General features: G+C 42.9%; 1 protein-coding gene across 1 annotated transcript in view; it reads left to right on the forward strand.

Moving 5' to 3' along the window:
• The first annotated feature begins 277 nt into the window (after positions 1-277).
• Positions 278-20761, forward strand: part of GNPTAB (N-acetylglucosamine-1-phosphate transferase subunits alpha and beta) — a 79052-nt gene continuing 58568 nt past the window's right edge. The window contains exons 1-2 of the mRNA XM_090043239.1: positions 278-515; positions 8982-9067. Coding sequence (XP_089899365.1) covers positions 399-515; positions 8982-9067 — 203 coding nt within the window. The 5' untranslated portion in view covers positions 278-398. The remainder of the gene's footprint in view (positions 516-8981; positions 9068-20761) is intronic.

Below are 20761 nucleotides of genomic sequence, written 5' to 3' on the forward strand. Positions count from 1 at the left end.
TGTCTGAGAGAAGCAGGGCTGCAAGGGACCTCTGCCTGGGGCCGGGAACAGCTTAAGCCCGGTGTTGCAGCCGGGCTTGCTGAGGTGTGTGTGGGGGGGGGGGGGTCTGGCTGGGGCAAGCGAGTGCAGCAAGCGCTGCCGCCACCCACAGCCGCTTCCTCGGGTGCCCGGGCAGCATCTCAGCCCCATCCCGCCGGCTCAGGCCTGCAACAGCCGCCACACGCCCCCCGCTAGGTGGCGGCCGCGGGGCCCGGCTGCCGGAAGCGGCGCGGGGGGGGGGGCGGGGCTGCGGCCGGAGCCGCCCTGCTTGGCCTGGCCCGGCCCGGCCCGGCTCGGCTCGGCTCGGTTGGGCGGTGCATGGCGGCGGCGCGGCGGTGAGCGCGGGTGGGCGGCTGGCCATGCTGCTGAAGCTCCTGCAGAGGCAGACCTACACGTGCCTGTCGCACCGCTACGGGCCCTGCCTCTGCCTCGGCGGCGTCGTGCTCATGATCGTCTCCGCCCTGCAGTTCGGGGAGGTCGGTAACGCCCGGTGCCCCTACGGCCGCGTGTGTGTGTGGGGGGCGGCGGTGTATTTGTGTGCGGTGTGTATCCCAGTCCCACCCCCTTTGCCCCAGGCACGTGCTTCGCTTCTACTTGCACTGCCGCTCCCCCCCTCAGGCTGGGGGGTGTCCCCTCTGCCCACTGGTTTCCTCCTGGCAGGACCAGGCCTGGCCGCCCATGGTTGTGCAGTGCCCCAGGGCAGCCTGTGTTCAGGCATCCACCTGCCAGGACCACAGCAGCTCCGGAGGAGAGGCATAGCTTGGCTGGTGTGGACAGGAGGCATGTGTGCGGCGCAGAGGCTAGCCAGAGTGGATTTATAGGTCGGGATAGGGAGGGAGGGAGGCAGAGCTTTCATGGGCTGAAGCTTGCTTCTTTGGATGCCACAGAAGGGCCTGCCACAGCCTGTGGATGGGCTTTGAGGGGGAAGGTCTGTCTCTGCGGCCTCCAACCTGGCTCCTGTGCCTCTGCAGCACCTGCACAGACCCACCCCCTGTCCTGCGCGGTGCCTGTCTTACATGCTGGACCTGGGTGCTCATCTCTCACTCATGGCACTGCGTCTACCACTGCTCCTGTAACGCTCCTGCCCCATCCTCCCCTGCTTGCAGCCCTTCAGTGCCACAGGGGTTCCCTCCTTCCCAGGCATTTCTCACTCTCCCAAGTGTTCCTGTTCCCTTTTTGGCCTTTCCTCCCTGACACTGCAAGGGGCACACAATAAGGATTTCCAAAATACTAAATGGCAAAGAGAATGTCATTAGAGCTTGATTGTTTATTCTCTCTCTCCAGACAAGATCTAGGGGGTCACAGAATGAAACCAGTAGTTTAAAACTAACAGAAGGAAGATTTTTTTTCACACAGCTTGTAATTAAAGTGTGAAACTCATTGCTACCAGATGTTGCGGAAGCCAACAGTTTAGCCAGATTCAAAAAAGGATTAGACAGATTCTTGGAGGAAAGGGGCATCAGTAGCTGTTGAGCACACGAGTTAGGGGTACACCCTCTGAATCAGAACTTACTACACCTTAATGTTGGAGGCTGCAGGCAGGAGAGGAATGGTGGGGAAAAAACCCTGGTCATATCCAGTTCACTCTCCCTTTCAGCATCTGCTGTCTACCACTGTGCCCCAAGACACTGGGCAAGATGGACCTATGGCTGCAAAGAAGGCTAATGGCATACTGGGCTGCATCAGTAGGAGCATTGCCAGTAGGTCTAGAGAAGTAATTATCCCCCTCTATTCAGCACTGGTGAGACCACATCTGGAGTATTGTGTCCAGTTTTGGGCACCCCACTATAGAAAGGATGTGAACAAATTGGACAGAGTCCAGCAGAGGGTAACCAAAATGGTTCATTGGCTGAGGTACTAGACTTCTGAGGAGAGGCTGAGGGCACTAGGCTTATTTAGTCTGGAGAAGAGAAGACTGAGGGGGATTTAATAGCTGAAGGGGAGTTTCGAAAGAGAATGGAGCTAGACTGTTCTTTGTGGTGACACATGGACAGGGAGCAACGGTCTTAAGTTGCAGCAAGGGAAGGTTAGGTTAGATATTAGGAAGAATTTTCTTACTAGGAGGGTAGTGAAGCAGTAGAACAGGTTACCCAAAGAGGCGGTGGAATCTCCATCCTTGCAGGTTTTTAAGACTCAACTAGACAGAGCTTTGGCTGGGATGATCTAGTGAGGGATGGTTCTGCTTTGAGCCAGGGGTTGGACTAGATGACCTCCTGAGGTTCCTTCCAACTCTTAGTTTCTGTGATACTGTGATATGATTAGACCCAGTAAATCGCAATTCGTATATTCTTATGTTTGAACCTTTCCCATTTTCTGTTGAAATGTTGTGCTTGTGGGCAATGGGAAGTGGAATTCCAATGTATTTGGTAGCTCTTCAGAATACAGGGATTAGTATGAACCAGACATGGGATCCTCTCAGCTAAACAGTGTACCAGACTTGTGTAATTGCAGAACAGTTGTTGGAGTTCTGGGTCATACTCAATGAGATAGTCGTGTTTCATTTTATTTTTGGTATCTTACTGAGCTATTTATAGGGCCAGCTTATGCCCCCAGTTACATTTGTGCAACCCACTGAAGTCACCTCAATGAAAGTGTAAGCTAAAGCCTGGTTTGGTCCTACATATGCTGCCTCCATTTTTTAAATAAAAAAAAAAGGGGGGGGGTCTGGTAGCCCACTTACAGAGCTTTCATTTGGCAGCTAGCTTGAATGCATTCTTTTGAATGTGGTAAACAAGCAATTAAATGATTATTGTTTTTTCTCCCTGTGTATGTCATGTTGCTTGTAATTTAATTGTGTCCAGAGGTCTCATGTGAGGTTGGGATCCTCTTCGTTAAGCACGTTACAAATACACAACCTTGTAGTCACCAGAAAAAAACCCTTTTTTCTTTAAGGGTTAGGTAACATTTTAGCTAAGAAGGCCTCCACTGAAAATTTACTTTGAGCAAGTGGCAGTTGTTTAAAATAAGAAGTGCTTTGTCAGTACAGATATCGTTGTGTTCATTTGTTTAAAAACATCAGTCCAGATACAGCCATGGTGTATGTGTATGTATAGCCATAGTGAGATATCTCCTGCCTAAACAAAGTGAATTTAGACTTAGTGGACAAGTGGGGGACAGAGAGAGAGATGAAGCAGCTTGACCTGTCAGGCAAACCTTTGCCAGTAGTAGTTTATTAACAGCTTTCACTAAACAATACAATAACATTTACAATAAAACTATATATGACTAATAGGACAGTATGGTGCAGGATTTCTCATCGCTATTTTTGAAGACTGGGACAATTCTATTTTCTTTCCATTATTAGGATAGATGTCTTCTAAAATAATTATATTAATTTTCTTCAACATTGGACGCTACAAGTCAATAAAGCCCTTGCAGATTTCTTGGGAAGAAAGTCAGAACTTTCCATTACTCAGTTAGCATAGCTTATGATATTACTAAGCAGAATTTTGTTAGATTCTGCCTGCTTTATAAATTGGTTTACTTTCTTGTTTTAATTTGATAACAAAATAAAGTGAAGGAAAAGATGTATGACAATTTTTATATTATTAGCAACAAAAAATGAATCATCTGTCTGGGAGGGATGCAGTTCTTGTTGCCTGAGATCTTGTGATATGATGACCACAGTTTAAAGGCGGTGGAAAGCACTCCTCATGTATGCCGTGACTTATATTTTAAGCATGCTTAGCATCTCCTGACTGGACCCACCATTTGACTAGCACTCCTGCATTATGAAAACAATTTTGACTGCTCTTTAATATTTTGAGCCAAAATGCTCTGGGGATTTTTTAAAATCTTCAGGTTGCTTCAGTCTAGTAACGCAGCTGGAGTACTGCATCCAGGTTCAGGCTCCTGAATAAAAAAAGGATGTGGAGACGCTTGAGAGAGTCCAGAGAAGAGCCACACATATCATCAGAGGTCAGGAAAACAGCTCTTGCCATGACAGGCTGAGAGCTTTGGGACTCTTTAGCCTGGAAGAGCACAGGCTCAGGGGTGATCTAATGGCCACCTATAAGTTTATCAGGGGTGTTCACCAGAGCACCCCAAGGGATGACAAGGTTGCGGTTATAAACTCCTGCAAGACTGTTTCAGGCTGGACATAAGGAAGAATTTCTTCACTGTCCGAGTCTCCAAGGTCTGGAATAGCCTGCCATCGGAGGTGGTTCAAGCACCTACATTGAATGCCTTCAAGAGAAATTTGGATGCTTATCTCGATTAGATCCTATGACCCCAGGTGACTTCCTGCCCCTCAGGCAGGGGGCTGGACTCGATGATCTTCTGTGGTCCCTTCCAGCCCTAATGTCTGTGAAATCTATGAAGTAATCTTGGATAAAATTCCATTAAAATCTTTAATATTAAAATTGAAACAGTTAAACACTGAACAGAAAATGCTAAATATGAGTCTGCATGTGCAGTTTTCACTCCTCCCATTTCATTATGCTTAATGATATAGTCTCTAATAATTATATAAATATGGTAAATTCAATTCTGTTTTTCAGTGATTCAATATAATTAGGGTTTTTCTTTCACAGGCTTATGCATGCACATAGCATCTTCCACTGTTGCCTCAATGCTGTTTATACATTGAACAACATTTTTAATGGTAAATTCACAGCATTTCTTTCAAGATATGCATTACAAATCTGTAGAAAAACTGTGTTTTAGTAGACTTTTACAGACAATATAATATCGGGATTAAAGAATGTACTGTCATCTATATTCAAAAGAGGAGCAGAATTAGATTTGCACATGCAGTCTTTCCCTTGACATTTCCTGATTTTGAGCATTCTCAGAAGAAGGATTTGTTCTACTGTGAGGGACTTGAGATTTTTTTAAAAAAGAAAACAGAATCTGGATCGTCCATTATTTCTTTACTGTTTTGCTAAATACCTGTCAGTGCATATCCTGATCTCTACATAGGTCTGGTTGGCTGAATTAACTATGTAATATCATTAGCTGCCTATGATATTATGTGATACCATTAGCTGGAATGATGTTTTTTGGAGTACTGTGTCCAGTTCTGGGCGCCACACTTCAGGAGGCTGGAGAGAGTCCAAAGGAGGGAGGGCCACATGCATGATTAGAGGTCTGGAGAGTAGATCATACGCAGAGAGGCTGAAAGACGTAGGACTGTTCAGCCTTGAGAAAAGAAGACTTAGAGGGGACTTGGTGGCAGCCTGTAAGTATATACAGGGTATACATCAGGGCCTGGGGGAACATCCGTTTACCAAGGCACCCCAGGGGGTTACAAGAAACAGTGGACACAAACTGATTGAAGATCACTTCAGATTGGATATAAGAAAAATTTCTTTATGATTTGAGTGCCTACCTACTCTGGAGATCTTTAAAAAAGTCTTGATCTGCACCTTGATGGGATCATCTGACCCCAGCAGTCTTTCCTGCCCAAGTGCAGGGGGGGCTGGACCCGATGATATCCTGAGGTCCCTTCCAGCCCTAACATCTATGAATTTATGAGTGTGGTGAAAATTCGAGTAAACTCCTTTGACTTTAACTTGATAGAAGTATGAAATAATTGCCATTTAGAATTCTGGTAATACTGGATAAAACATAATGCAAACTGTACCTGACATCTGAAACAGGCTCTTTTACTTACTGCTTGTCTGAGTTGTGACAGATTTCTAAGGGATCATTCAAAGGCACTGTTTCTCACTGAAGGCTGTCTCAGTGCCAGACTTTAACTCACTCTCTCTGCTGTTTAAATACTAAACCTGTTTAGAAGTAGTTGTAAGTAGAATTTTATAATAGCAAGAGTTTATTTCTGTTAAATATGGCTACATCATTTTAGAGCAAATATTCTAAAAACAGTTTCCCCTTTGACAAAGAACAAGCCTAGGAAAGAGTAAAAAAGTAGGAGCAGCCAGAAATGTAATGATGGACCTTTCACCTTAGCTATTAGTTGTGATCTAGCACAAAACGGCAGTTGGTCTTCCTAAAATTTTAGTACTGATAACACAAAAATATCCAAGCAATCTTTCTTTTTTCCTTACAATGAGTTATGATCCAACAAAGCCATGTCACACACAGGTAAATGGCTTAACATGGGGCTTGTGCAGATAGGTTTTGAAGGATGGACTCCAATTTTTTTATTAGAGGGCTGTGAGGGTAGTATTTAAAACAAAACCAAAAACCTTGGTTGCACTTACTAGGTCACATATTTCTGTATCTCCTGCAGCACCCCATATCAGGATGAGTCTTCGTGTTCTGGAGCTTATCTAGATGGACCTCCCTCAAATAGCAGTCCTCCCTCTTTCATTCTTTCCCCATTGAATTGCAGCCCTTGTGTTTCTGGTACACTCCCAATGTGACACCCTCAGTTAAACAAAATTGTGCCTCTTCTTTGTAGATCCACTGATAAAGACAATAGCACTGTACGTGTGCTTAAATGGGTAGATCAAGTTGATGCTTCAAAATTAGTAATTACATACCAATCGTAACAAGATGTGAAATTGTGGTTTGAGGGCATAAAGTCTCACCTGTGAGCTCAAGCCCTGTGCTGGTAAGCACAATTTAGACTTGTTTGCACAAAAATTTGTTACCATCAGCTTCAAAACAGTTAAGTTTTAGATGTGTTTCTGTTGGTGCTTCACCTTTGTTCAAAACCCCTGTGTAGAGAGGGCATGAGAGAATAGCTGTAGCTGGCAGTAGGTACATATTTTGGGAGTAGAAGCTGTTCTTATTTTTTAGTATAGTAGCATGGGCGACTGGTGCCTCCTGAGTCTGGGTGGGGGGGCAGAGGGCACCAGCTCACTAGAGGGGGCAGGAAGGGGTCCCCCCACAGCCTGTCACTTCCACCAGCACTTCTGGTTATGTGGCTGGCTTCTGGTTCCAGGGAGTGCACATGCAACCCCTGCGCATCGCCAGTGGCTAGCACTGTGGAGCCCCAAACTCAGTACCTGTAGGTGCTATTGTAATACAAATACTGGCTAATTCTCCCTCTCAACTTGCTCTCCCATGCCTGTCCCCACCCCCATTAAACATGAATATTATCTTCCATCAAGGTTTGCTTGCAGAGATATAATGGTACTGAGACTAAATTCTTTAGTTACAAAATATAATTCAGAATGCGGTTTAGTGCATCTTAAGTTAGGGGATGTTTGGTTGGAACGCTGCTTGATTTGTCTAGCCAGGTGAATGCGTCTTATCATTTTCTTTGTTCCCAGTTAAGTGTTGTGCATAGTTATTTGCATCACCATTATGATTGAAAAGAGAGAAAAGAATCCAGAAACTTCTCTCGGCCCCTAGTTTTGCAGTTAGCTTCTTAATACATTGCTTTTAAAACCTATTAAAACAGGTTTAGTGAATCTGGAATGTGCTGTTCATCAGTCTTATTTATTTTTGTAAAGTGAAATCAATGCATGTCCTTGTGGTTCAAAAGAAAAACGTAAGTAGCTGGGTATTTTCATACTTTACCCTTTTCCTTCTGAAAATTCAGTTTATAACAAGGATTGAAAATTAATTGTTTCTCATCCAAAGAGATTCTGGAGTATAGTGTTTATGTGTAGCGATATTATTACCAGTCACGATATCTTTATTGAAAAAAATAGTGTATGCCATCTTTTTTTCTTTGTCATAGCAAGTAAATTAGCATATTTGTTTAGAGAAAGAGAGAGAGAGAGGTGCCTTACGTTTGAAGGACAGAGTTGTCTCACTTGTTTTTAAAATAAGCCATTATTCACCTTGACAGAAATAATAATGAGCAAATTACACTCATTTTGTACATTCTTCATTCATGTGGTAAGGGAATGAGACGGGACAAGTGGTTTTAGTTGTGAAGAACCTCTTTGCCAGCTTGGAAGGAGTTTTTTGATTTCAGCAAGTGAATTATCAGGCACTTGCTATGCCTTATTCCCCTATAAAATTCCTTTTCTTCATTGTACATTGGTGTAGGTGTGCTGTAAAACTTTTAGGGTAAAAGGAGTAGGGAAAGTTTTGATGATTTTTTTTCTTTCTCCCTAATGCTTAAAAGTACACTTGGGATTTTTCCAGAACAACATCTAATCAAGGACTGGAGAAAAGAATTTTCTGCTATGATCCTTAACTCAGATTTTCCACTGCTAAACATAGTCTCAGCAAGTTTACCTCCTGGTAAAACTGAAGTGCCAGGTTTCCCTTTTATTTTTGACCTTGAGATTTCTCATGCTTATTTATTATTTTGTGGCTACAAAGCAAGAGAAACTGGTGAGTTTAAATTACCTCAATGATAAATATTCCTTGTTTGTGAAAAAACTTTTAATTTTAATAATAGAGATGTGAATATTTGCACTTATTTTTATGTATGCTAGTTTTTTACACAGATGTTATTGGATTGGTAGATAGCATAAACAAGTGGTTTTCCTCATTAAGAAGCCACTTATAAAACGGTTGCTTAGGCTACTTAGCAAACATCTGCAATGTGATAAGCAGTGAACAACTTTTAAGTTGTTAGTCATTCTAAGATGCAGGACTCATTGGTATGTTTCATTTGTTTAAATGCCAGCAGAGTTGCACATGATAGAATATCAATGTATGCTTTGTGGTAGAAGCCAGCTTCTAACTGATGAAGGTTTGGGAAAAACAGGTACTCTGTGGGCAGGCTACTCTGTAATTGTCCACTGTTGGGTTTCTGGCCACAGACAGCAATATATTGTTGCACTGGGTGGACTCTTAGCCTGATCTGGTATAGCAGTCCGTGTCCCTTAGCTTCATTGAAAGTCTGTAAACTTGCCTTTTTTCTTGTTTGGTTTAGGGTGACATGGTTTTCAGGTTTTTAGTTTCTTTAGAGATGAAATGTGACATTTTTATGTGGCTTAATTCCCAGTCTGTATGTGTTAATGTGCACAGAATACTTTATTTAAATGTACACTGCTAAACTTTTGAAGAAAGAGAAATAAATCATCAGTTATCTGTTCAAAAAGGTGACGCCAAGTTTGTTTTCTTTACAGGTTGTTCTGGAGTGGAGTCGAGACCAGTATCATGTTCTGTTTGATTCTTACAGGGACAACATTGCTGGAAAATCATTTCAGAATCGGTAACTATTACTCTCAGGGTATCAGTATTGCGCATTTAGCTGGTATGCGTATTTGTCAACATTTTCCTGTACATTTTGAGCTCTGTGCTACAGTTGGAATTTAACCTTGTACTTCACATGTTAGCTCTGAAAACATCTGTAATTGGAAGTGATAGTAACACAAGAACTGTCAAATTTTAAATTTGTATGCTATCAAGTTTTAACATTGCAATCTGGTTTGAACAAGTTAGTCTTTTAGCATTGCAAAGCAAGCAGCATGACTACTTTTGCATATTAAAACATATTTAGCTAAATATAAAAGTGCATTTCCAATTTAGTTTGTTTTACCATCTCTGGAAGATTTATTTTTTAAATGTTGGCAATTTTCCTTGATCTCTTATGGAGATTGCTATTTAGTAGAAATTAACAAGGCCAAGGGGGGAAAAAAGGCCTTTTGAGTGGATTGATTGAAATTGGAGAAGCTGATCACAGGAGTTTGAAGCCTAAAACATGTTGATCATTTTATGCTGCAGTTGTGTTAAATGTTAGATGGCCTCTTGTGGTTTTGGTGTAGATCTTGAATAGTCATAGGATCCTGCTGCTCAGGAAACCAGTAGGACTGTGGGCTGCAGTGTGGGAGGAGCTACTTAAAGTAAGTCATTTCATTTCCTTTAGCATATGTACACTCAGCTGAAAAAAAATAAGATCTCACTAAAACCTCAGTGTGGAATCAAATCATAGAAATGAGAGTTTTGGAGGAAATGTTTGGATTATCTAGTCCATTTGCCTGGTGACATAAGATAGTCTTGATCATACTGCTGTACACTAATGTTCTAGACCTGCTTTACTCCCAGTATTCTCTCATCTTCTCACCTCCTCCCTTGCCAAGCAGTAATGGGCACATTAAAGTGGATGTTCATAGCTCTCAAATTATTTTTTTTTGAGAATTGTAGTGCTTCATAGAACTAAGCAGTTGAGTGTGCTGCTCTGTCCTGATCCATTTCTGGAATGGCTGTCACTATGGTAACTAAGCAAGTGGATTTTTGTAAAAGAGTGGGTTCTGTCCAAAAGGGATATCTAAATCTTAGTGCTGCTGTGTGGGTATTGTCACTGTTTTATATATTACAATATGCAGCCTTATTCTTTTCTGCTTTAGTTCTTAAGGGAATGCTTTAATGTGAAGGTGAGCTTTGCCATTTCTGAACTAAAATGTTGAGGAAATGCATGGAATTAGGGACTATTTGGACAAGTCCTAATGCTTTTGCAGAGGGTGCTAAAGTCAGGGAGTAGGTTGAATTCCTTAGTAAGTTTTTATATTCTGTCAGGTTTGATAGGAAGGTATTAGGTGATGTTTGTCAGGAGATATGCATCCAACTAGTTGTCCTTGGGGTTGTTTTTAATAACTGGCATAGAACGAAATTCTTTGTTTTAATAATCTTTTCCTTACATCTGTCACCTAAGATAACAAGAGCTGGGTTTTTCTGCGCTGCCAAATCCACGCACCTTGTCAGGCCAGACCTGTCTTGGTCTGCTATCTGTTACCATGTAAACCAGTATAGCCTGTTCCATGGTTGGGTTGTCAGTGACTAAACTGGAACTCCCACCTGGCTTGCATGGACAGCCAGCAGGACTAAACAAGAACTGTTAAAGCAAAGCAGCTCAACTAAGGAGGGTTGTTACAGCATCTAATGTGCCCCAGTGGTCATGACAGCCTCAGCACTAACTTGACTTGAAATCCTGGCAGTGTGATGAACTGGATATTCTTGTAGTATAAGCTGAATGAGTTAATGGAATCTCTCAGAGACGGAGGTGTGCCCTTGGCTTTCTGCATAGCCTGTAGACACAGGATTTCTGTTTTTGATACTTTCTAGAATCTAGTTCACCCTAAGCTCTGGGATGAAGCTGCAGAGAAGGGACTAGAAATAAATGTGTCTTGGGAAAGGCTGGTCCTGTGAAAGTAAACACATCAGTGCAGGGAAAGTAAAGCATATCTCCTTGTGGTATCAAGTGATTAGGCAGTTTACTGTATGAACAGTTTGAGAACCTGCCTGTAGAGTTTCTGTTTTGATTATATCTCTGGTGTGATGCCCTTTGGAGACATTACACGACAACATTTTTGTTACCATTACAGATTATATATATATTTTATGTGCTCTTTATAACAGATTAAAGTTAAATTGGCTGATGCCTGTGGGCATGCAGGATTTTAAAACCTTGCACGAATCTTAGTTTATGAATTATTTTAAAACCTTGCTGTTATGAAATAGTTATAACTGTTTAGCATCACTGCTTGTAAGGCTAAGAAAAAAAATTGTGTTCTACATTTAGGTGCTAACCTTAGGTGGCTTTGCTTTCATTTCCAACTTACCTCCTTCAGCATTCTCCACTATCTTCTGTACCAGTGAAATCTCTTAATTGCCTTTTCTGCCATTTTGGCTGTTCAAGACATGTAGACTCCCTATCCAAAAGCTCTTCAGCATTTCAGTTTTTTCCTCACTCAAATTCTTTCTTAAAGGTTTGCTTCAGTCTTGCATTAAGGGAGATGGAAGGAAATAAAATTAGTGGAATCAAGATTTGTAATTGCCTTATGTGACTGTGGTGCAATCTTAGTTTTGCCTCACTTTGTGCAACGTTAATTTTAAATTGTGTGCTGTTCTGGAATGGGAACAAATTATATTTGAGAGCCTCCTGAACGTGCAAAGTGCCAAAAAAATCATTAGGAAGTAGACAGACCTTGCTCCATAAAACATGCAATGTAAATTTAACATGGCACAACAAGTTAGGACCATTAATAGAAGTGGAGGAGGGGCAAAAAAATGAGGTCAGGAACAAGAAAAGAATCGGGAGATGGAGCAGAATAGGGTAGTGGCTATAGTAGTACAGTTGTAATCAGGGCCTGCGGTAGGGGATGAAACTGGAAAGTTATGGGAGAGCAGTTGGAGAGTGTAGTAGGTCTATGTCAGGAAGTGAAGGTAGTTAATGATGCCTGGGGAGATTTAATGTGTATAGTAGGGGGGGAGCTACAGGCTGCTGTACCCCTGAAGAATTATCAACACTGACATTGAAGCTTCCCTGCCTGACTCTAATCTGCTGTCAGATTCCACATGCATAAATAGACACCAGATATAGATGCTGCTGGTGGGATCAGGATCCTCCAGGGAAAAGGCAGAACTAGCAGGTCCCTTTTGGTGCAGCCCTTTTTGAACTGTCAGCTTTCAGTTTTTGCTCAAACAGGATTGGACCCAGTGTTCCCAGATTTGAAAACGGGAAATACTGTATGTGAACCCCAGAGTTATTAATTTTAATGAATTATTTAATAAAATCACCTCTTAGGATTTTAAGTTATTTAAATTCCTATTTGGAGTCATTATCTGCTGTTACACACTCACCTTTACAATCAAAATCGCATGCATAACATGCCTTTTGGCATATCCACACGCACGTGGCATGATGCAAACAATTAAGGGGTGATTAGTCATTAGCAGAAAGTAGGGTAGGGTCAGGGCTGGATTAAGCCTTTAGTGGGCTCCAAGGAAACAGTACTGTATATTTGTATTTCTTTTTTTTACTCAATAATTATAATATGTAGAATAAACACAACTGGGCTCCTTTTTCACTTTTAGCCCTAGGCGTGTACCTAGTTTGCCTATGCGTTAATCCAGCCCTGGATAGGGTAGTACCTTTAAGTCTAATTGATTCAGATATGCAGGAACTTTTGTCGGCAACTTTGTCAGTTGCTAGGAATAGATCAGTGAATAAAAGGTCTGTTTCTGGCATCCGACAAAGTAGGTTGTTTCCTCTGAAAGCTCCTGTGTCTCTGAATCAATTGGTCTTTAAGGCAGTAGTTCTCAAGCTTTTTAGATTTGAGGTGCCTCTCAGAAAATGCGAGCTCTTTTTGACTACAAAAAAATAACATAGGGGATTTTTTTGCAACGAATGCAGAAAGACCACAATTATGGTTTTCTGTTTGAAATCGCTGTATGCATCTTGTGAATCGTGTTTGTAAACCTGACCGTGCTAACTTGGTGTAGTACCTCATAACACCCTGATTGAGCATCACTGCTCCAAGGTACAACCCTAGCCTACCTTACCTTCTGCCAAACAAAGTTATCTAAAGATTGAGAAACTGGTTGAATATGATTTTTTTTCCTAAATCAAAACACTTTCTCAATTAGCCTACTTTTGATATTACCATATGTGGATTGAATTAGCATACAAATCTGATTATCCTACATGTAGTAGCGTTGATCTCACCTTTATCTGTTGGGCCTGGAAATTGATAGTGGGATTCTGTTGGAAAGAAATTATAAATGTTAAAAAGAAAAACACCTTGGTTTATTTGTTTATTTTCTTGAAACACCCAGTTTCAAAGAGTTGTCTCATATTAAAATGTGTCAGACTTGAAAGATGAAAATCTTCATATAGAAAGATGTTACAAAATGCCTACTTACCAGAGTGAGGATGCTGACAGCTCATTTTGGAGATCAGTAATATACCTGTGATACCTGAGCTGAAGAAGAAATCTATCAGTCTGTGTAGAAAAGAATCATTAATATCTGAAGGCAGAAAGGTATTTTCTATCCTTATTAGGGCTGTGTGAAACTTCAGTTGCTGATTCGATTCAGAGGAGATTTGGCCCAATTCAGTGGCCGAATCTCCGAATCCAAATCGAATCAGGAAACCCATTAATCTCTCTGAATTGAATTGGAACTCTCCAGTCCACTTCTGGGTCTGCTGCTGAATGCACAGGGAGGATTTTGCAGGACTTGGCACTTGTCCTTGTTGAACCTCATGAGATTTCTTTTGGCCCAATCCTCCAATTTGTCTAGGTCACTTTGAATCCTAGGCCTACCTTTCATCATACCTACTACTCTCCCCAGCTTGGTGTCATTTGCAAACCTGCTGAGGGTGCAGTCTGTGCCATCTTCCAGGTCATTGATGAAGACATTGAACAAAACTGACCCCAGAGCCAACCCCTGGGGTATTCCGCTTGATACTGGCTGCCAACTAGACATTGAACCATTGATTACTACCCACTGAGCCTGATGCTGCAGCCAGTTTTCTATCCACGTTACAGTCCATTCATCCAGCTCTTACTTCCTTAGCTTTCCTGTGAGAATGTTGTGGGAGACCATATCAAAAGCCTTACTAAAATCAAGGTATACCACATCCACTGGTCTCTGCACCCACAGAGCCAGTCACCTTGTCGTAGAAGGCACTCAGGTTGGTCAGGCATGACTCGGCCTTGGTGAATCCATGCTGACTGTTCCTAATCACCTTCTTCTCCCAGTGTTTAGAAATGGATTCCTTGAGGATCTGCTCCGTGAAGATGGTTTCTATTTCTACTGCTCACTGTTTCATACTCCTTGTTAATGATCAAACTAGATAAACTTGTGTTACCAATCAGTAGACATAACTCTGAATACAAAAAAAATAGCCTTAATTTTTTAGCTTAATTTTAGCTCAAACATTATCAGGATGTGGCTGAATCAACACTACTGTAATTTTATATCTTAAATGTAGAAACTTATATCATCATCTTATACCTCTTGTTAATATGGTGTATTATTAATAAATGGCAATGTGGAAAATATCCAAATTTAACAGAATTGAACCTAGCACTGAGCATCTCCCATAACCAAGAGAGTCAGAATTGGTATTCTTTTATCAGAGTAGCGTCTCAAAAGAAGCTTGACAGCTTCTTAAATAAGCATTGCACTCTGCTGAGAAAGTTAATAGGTTTGGCATAGAAATAGAAGAAAATTCTAGTGTTCAGGCATCCTCTCTCTCTGTCTGGTCCGTTGCCCACCCAAACCCCCCTCCGACCAAGTCTTACTGTAAGTGTAAAGCTATGGGTTGTCAGTCTGAATGACATCTTTACTCAGCCTTCTGTGTGACTTCAGACTAACATGACTCACTGCATTTCTCTACTCATGACTGATTATGGTGAAACGAATAGAGCTCTTGTTGCTACAGGTTTTAAACCACAAAGGACCTTGGTAGATCAAATGCACCTTGTATTACATTTGTTAACAGGTGAGAAACTTATATAATCTCCTGCAATAGTTTTTTTTTTGTGTGTGTGACAAGTGACCAGCTGTATTCCCCAGTGAGCTTTCTGTGTTTGATTTCAGGGGAGCCTCATGTAAAATGCAGTGTAGTGACAGAGGCAGTGATAGCTGTGGTGAAACAGAAATCAAAGAGAAATCATTACAATGTCCTGGAAGCAGCAGAAAATCATAAAGTACACCTTTTAGGCTGTACATACTGTTCCTCCAACTGTAGGAACAGTTAAAGGAACCGTTATTTGTGGGGTGTTGATTTTTTTCTTTTCTTTCCAGCATGATGTCTGTCTGAGCTGAGCTTCAGCCTGGTGACTTTGATAAAAGCCTTAGTTCTCATCACACACTAGGAAAACCAAAGCAAATTAATCAGTCAGGTTTGATTAAACTGAGACCGAGAACTGAGTTTCATGAGCATACTGGTAGGACTACAATCAAGACAGATGTTGAACAAAAGTGACAGAATAAAGCCCTGCAGTACTTCATATGAATGTTCTTGGGGAAATTAATCAGCTGGCCAGTACTGTCCCCTACACCCTTTAGAATATTTCTTTCTTTTCCAATCCATGTTATACAAAAGAATCTAAGGGGGCTAGATACAGGAGGAGATACAACTGGGGAGGGGGGAGATGCAATCCAGTGCTTCTGGGAAGAAAACACTCTAAAGTGAATTGAAATGAAAATACAGGGAAACAGTAGAATTCAGAAGACCTTGGAGTGACAGTGGGGAACAAATCAGAATGGTGTGCACAATCAAGATAGGGAAAAAATCCAGTATTGAACTGTGTACACAAAGGCATTGCACTTTGGAGCCCAGGGGTAGCATTCTCTGTCTCTGGCTATGGCAGTGTTGTTAATCCTGAATTAACAAAAAAATTCAGCAAAAATTCAACAAAAATTATGACATTGGCTTAAAAACCATCAGACAAGAACAATAAATTTAGTGGGTTTTTTTTACTTGTCTTCTATTTTTTTAACCTTTAGAGTTCATGCTTTCAAGATTTCTCTGAAAGTGACAGCTAGAAATTTACTTTGCAAAAACAGTTGAGATTCTCACATGATCACACTTCCAGAAGTGCTGCCTTGAAGCAAAGCACTTAAACTCACAAAAGTTAGGGAAACTGCTACTGTACATATTCCACTGAAGTATATAATTAAATCATGTATATTTTATTAGACCAACTCAAATAGTTGGAAAAATTCTTCTTTGCAAGCTTTTGGGTATAAGTACCTTTGTCAGGTTGAGGAAGCATCTGCAGTTGGTCTGTGCTCTTCCTGGATGGAATAATAAAGAAGCCAGAGGCTGGTATAAATAAGCCAGAGGCACGTCTGCTGTGCCACATACTGCATGTGCAGTTGTTTAATGCAATAAAAGGGAACGGTGCAGAGAGTTTTTTTTACCCCTGGATACCCTACTAAGAGTACCAGACGTAGTGAACTCTAACTGCCATCCTATTTTACCGAGCGCTCTATTTTTCTCTGCATGCCAGCCCTAAAATAGGAGTCCAAGGCAGACTTGGATCAGCAAGAAATTACGAGGAGAAAAGTATTCATTTAAAAATATATATTTAAGAGTAGTGTATCTATAAAGTAGTTAAGAATTGCTTTGTAAAGGAATAATGTGTTTTAATACAAATTAACATGACCTGCAATTTTACAGTAAGTGTCATGTAGATGAACCCTTCTGCCCATTTGAAGTCCTGTTAGGGTCAGAAAACTATCACTGCCCTTGCCTCGTTGGTGTAAACCTCAATGTTTCACTCATATTTGTCATTCTTGTTTCTGTTCACAGTCATGGTCTGTCATTCTAAGGTTCATTTAAATAGTTCTGCTATTGACAATGCATGGGGACTCCTGCCCAAGTCAAGCTCACATGCAGTGGTCTCAGACTGTACTTTCTTCAGGCCAGTGTCTCATGTATCTGTACGATATCCTGCATATCAGTGATACAGTAACAGTCTGTTTAACTGTTAGACCCCGACTCCATGCGGCGCCCAACAACTAGGGAGACAACGATCCAATTGCTCATGGATCCAGTTGCTTAGTTGCCAGAGCAAACAGGGAGCAAACATCAGCACACATTGCTCGCAACAGCTTTATTCAGAATGGAGACAGATTCAGACTACCTCCCAAAAAAACAACAGACTTGGGAGCCACAGTGAACATTAGTTCTTTTAACATTTTATACACCTTGGTTCATGCTCATTAACATTTGCCCCTCCTTTGTTCCACCCATATCTCCTCCTATCGCAAGCTCTGCCTCTGTTTACTGTTTACTTTATTAGCATGGAATTGCCTATGCATTTCAGTCATTTACATACCTTTTGCTATGAGAGTATGCCTAAGACTTTGACCTCAGCTTCCTCCAGTCACTTGCTGGTTCTTTCTGGTTTCTTGCTGACTCCATCTCCAAAGTCTTACTTCTGCTTTATCTCCTGATGATAGCTGATGGGCTGCATCTTGTTCTTCTTAAACAAGAAATCATGTATCCTACACACTAGCCTATTGTTAGGAAACTGCTTGCCTAAGCATTTTGCAGTGTTATTTTTAATATATCATTCTGCCTTGTAGTCATCAGCTTTGCTGAAGCCACAGATTAAAGCCTTGTTTCAGCTGCAAATACAGTGCTCCCCAAGATCCAAACATTGTCACCCTAACATTAACTGCTTCTACCTCTAACTCAGAGGTCAGGAAAACAGACTTTACGACAACAGGCTGAGAGCCATGGGGCTCTTTAGCCTGGAAAAGCGCAGGCTCAGGGGTGATTTGATGGCCACCTATAAGTTTATCAGGGGTGACCACCAGGATCTGGGGGAACGTTTGTTCACCAGAGCGCCCCAAGGGACGACGAGGTTAAACGGTCATAAACTACTGCGAGACCATTTCAAGCTGGACATAAGGAAGAATTTCTTTACTGTTTGAGCCCCCAAGGTCTGGAACAGCCTGCCATCGGAGGTGGTTCAAGCACCTACATTGAACACCTTCAGGAGCAAATTGGATGCTTATCTTGCTGGGATCCTATGACCCCAGCTGACTTCCTGCCCTTTGGGTGGGGAGGGCTGGACTCGATGATCTTCTGAGGTCCCTTCCAGCCCAAATGTCTATGAAATCTATGAAAATCTATCCTTGTTGGTAATCAGTCCATGTTCATAGTATTATTAAAAATGAAGGACATGCCAAAAGCAATTTGAGAGGGAGGCTATGGGCGGGGGACACTGCAGCCACCCCAAAATTTGCCATAGCTCCCCCTCCCAGTACCGCCACCTCCTGCCCCGAGCGCAGCCCTGGCCCAACCTCCACCCCCCCCCCCCAAACACACATACACACCGGGATGACCCCAGTGCTGCCCTAGCCCCAGCCCACAGCTGCAGCCCACCCCACCCCACCCTGCTTCACGCAGATCTAGGGACACCTCCCCCCCCCCCCCCCCCCCCCCATGCCCTTCTGGGGTGTGCACAGCGGCAGGAACTGCCCGCCCCCTGCACCTGTCAGACGAACCGCAGCCTCATCCCCTGTCCCACCCCTGCTAGGCAGCGCTTGCCCCACTCCCTCCCTCACTATGAGGGGGATTGATCTGCCCCTACCCCATGCCACTTCCCTCTCTGGCCCCCCTCTACCACAACAGACTTACCACCTGCACACAGCTCTCCATGCAGTGGGCTGTGCTTTTCGCTGCCTATGTGCTTCCCTGCCCCCCCACTGTGCTCCTCCATGCTACACTCCCCCCGCAGCACCTAGCTGAGCTGCAGCTTCATCCTGCACCCTGCCCCAGTCCCTGTCCCTGCCCCACTCCCTCCCTCACTGCGAGGGGTATTGATCTGCCCCCACAATGTCCCTTCTCTCTCCTCCCCCCTCCACTTCCATCACACCGGACTTACCAGCTGGATGCAGCTGTATCAGAAATCGGATCAATATTGGCTGATGTGCCTCCTTAAAATTTGGCTATTGGTATCGGCCCCCAAAATCTCTATTGGTGCACCCCTACTAATTAAAGTGCACAGGGACCACGCAGCGCTGGACTGGCTCAGTCAGCTGCCTCCAGGCTAGGGTTGAAGGGCAGGGACTGCAGTTGGCATGGGGTACTGTTACATGTGCTTTGGGAGAAGGAGGTGGAGGGTCGATGTGCCCTGTCTCCCTCAGTACCAACTCTTTTTAAGGTCATGGTGGGCCATGACATGGCATAGAATTTGGCTTCCTCTTCTCTCCCACAGGTGAGCTGTGCCTTTCTTTCCCCATTTCCAATGATTCCTGTTTCTTCACCAGCCTTAAATGCCTGGCAGACATCCTCCAGCGGGACCCCAAACAGTTAACCCAGAATCCTTCTGTGGGCCCCCTCTCAGTCTGTCACATATGATCTATAGTTTGTACTATATATAAGTAGGTCCCAAAGTGCTGCTTAAAACTGTGTTTATAGAGTACCTATGCTAAAACTTGGAGCTTAAAACTGTGTTTATAGAGTACCTATGCTAAAACTTGCAGCATATGATCTGCTGGCAGTTTAAGAGAAGTAATTATTCCACTCTGTTCTGTACTGGTGAGGCCATATCTGGAGTACTGTGCCCAGTTTTGCGCCCCCCCACTACAGAAAGGAGGATGAGGACAAGTTGGAAAGAGTCCAGCGGAGAGTGTACAAAGTGGTTTGGGGGTTGGGGCATGTTACTTTTGCAGAGAAGCTGAGGGAACTGGGTTTATTTAGTCTGCAGAAGAGAAGGCTGAGGGGAGATTTGATAACAGCCTTCAACTACCTAAATGGTGGTTCCAAAGGGGATGGAGCTAGGCTGTTCTCAGTAGTGACAGATTACGGAACAAGGAGCAATGGTCTCAAGTTGCAGGAAGGGAGGTTTAAGCTGGATATTAGGACAAACTTTCTCTCTAGGGCGGTATTGGAACAGCTTATCCAGAGAGGTGGTGGAATCTCCATCCTTAGAAGTTTTTAAGGCCCAGCTTGACAAAGCCCTAGCTGGATTGCTGTAGTTGGGGATAGCCCTGTTTGAGAAGGGAGTTGGACTAAATGATCTCCCGAGGTCCCTTCTAGCCCTAATCTTTTTATGATTCTAAGATTCTGTGATTATGGTGGCCCTGCTCTTCATAAGATGAAGCCAGACCATGTTGCCCTATGCCTCATTTGCCTATAAATTTTTGGAGGATCACAGGATTTATGACCAGGTTGTAGGAATTGTGTTGCTAATTAGCACATGGATCCTTTTCAGGGGGAGGTATCTGGAGTACACACAAATACTGAGCAGTGTTGAGATGTGGAACCACCATGGCTTGAAATGCTGTTGACTCTTCCGGAGCCCAGCCCAGTAGGCTGTATGGTAAATCATGAGCCTTTTGGCTTTGGACTAATATCATGCCTAGTTTGTAATGTATATAAGCAGATGCCAAAGTGCTGCTTAAAAGTGTGCTTATACAGTACCTATGCTAAAACTTGCAGCAGTTTAAAAAAGGTAAATTCCACCAGTTCTGGATGAACTAAATCTGTGGGTGCTATATGCAGATGGATAGCTATGCTTGTTTCAAGGTCATTGTTTTCAAAGTTGCTTCTCACTTCTATATGCTCGGGGAGACCAGGGTCTGACAGTAAGTATGGTGGGGGGCGGGGCTGCAGGGTGATGAAGCTGGGGGGGGGGCAGAGGCTCAGGGTCTACCC

This window comes from Crocodylus siamensis, chromosome 4 (assembly GCF_052110815.1).
Source record: "Crocodylus siamensis isolate JL-2025a chromosome 4, ASM5211081v1, whole genome shotgun sequence".
Lineage (NCBI taxonomy): Eukaryota > Metazoa > Chordata > Crocodylia > Crocodylidae > Crocodylus > Crocodylus siamensis.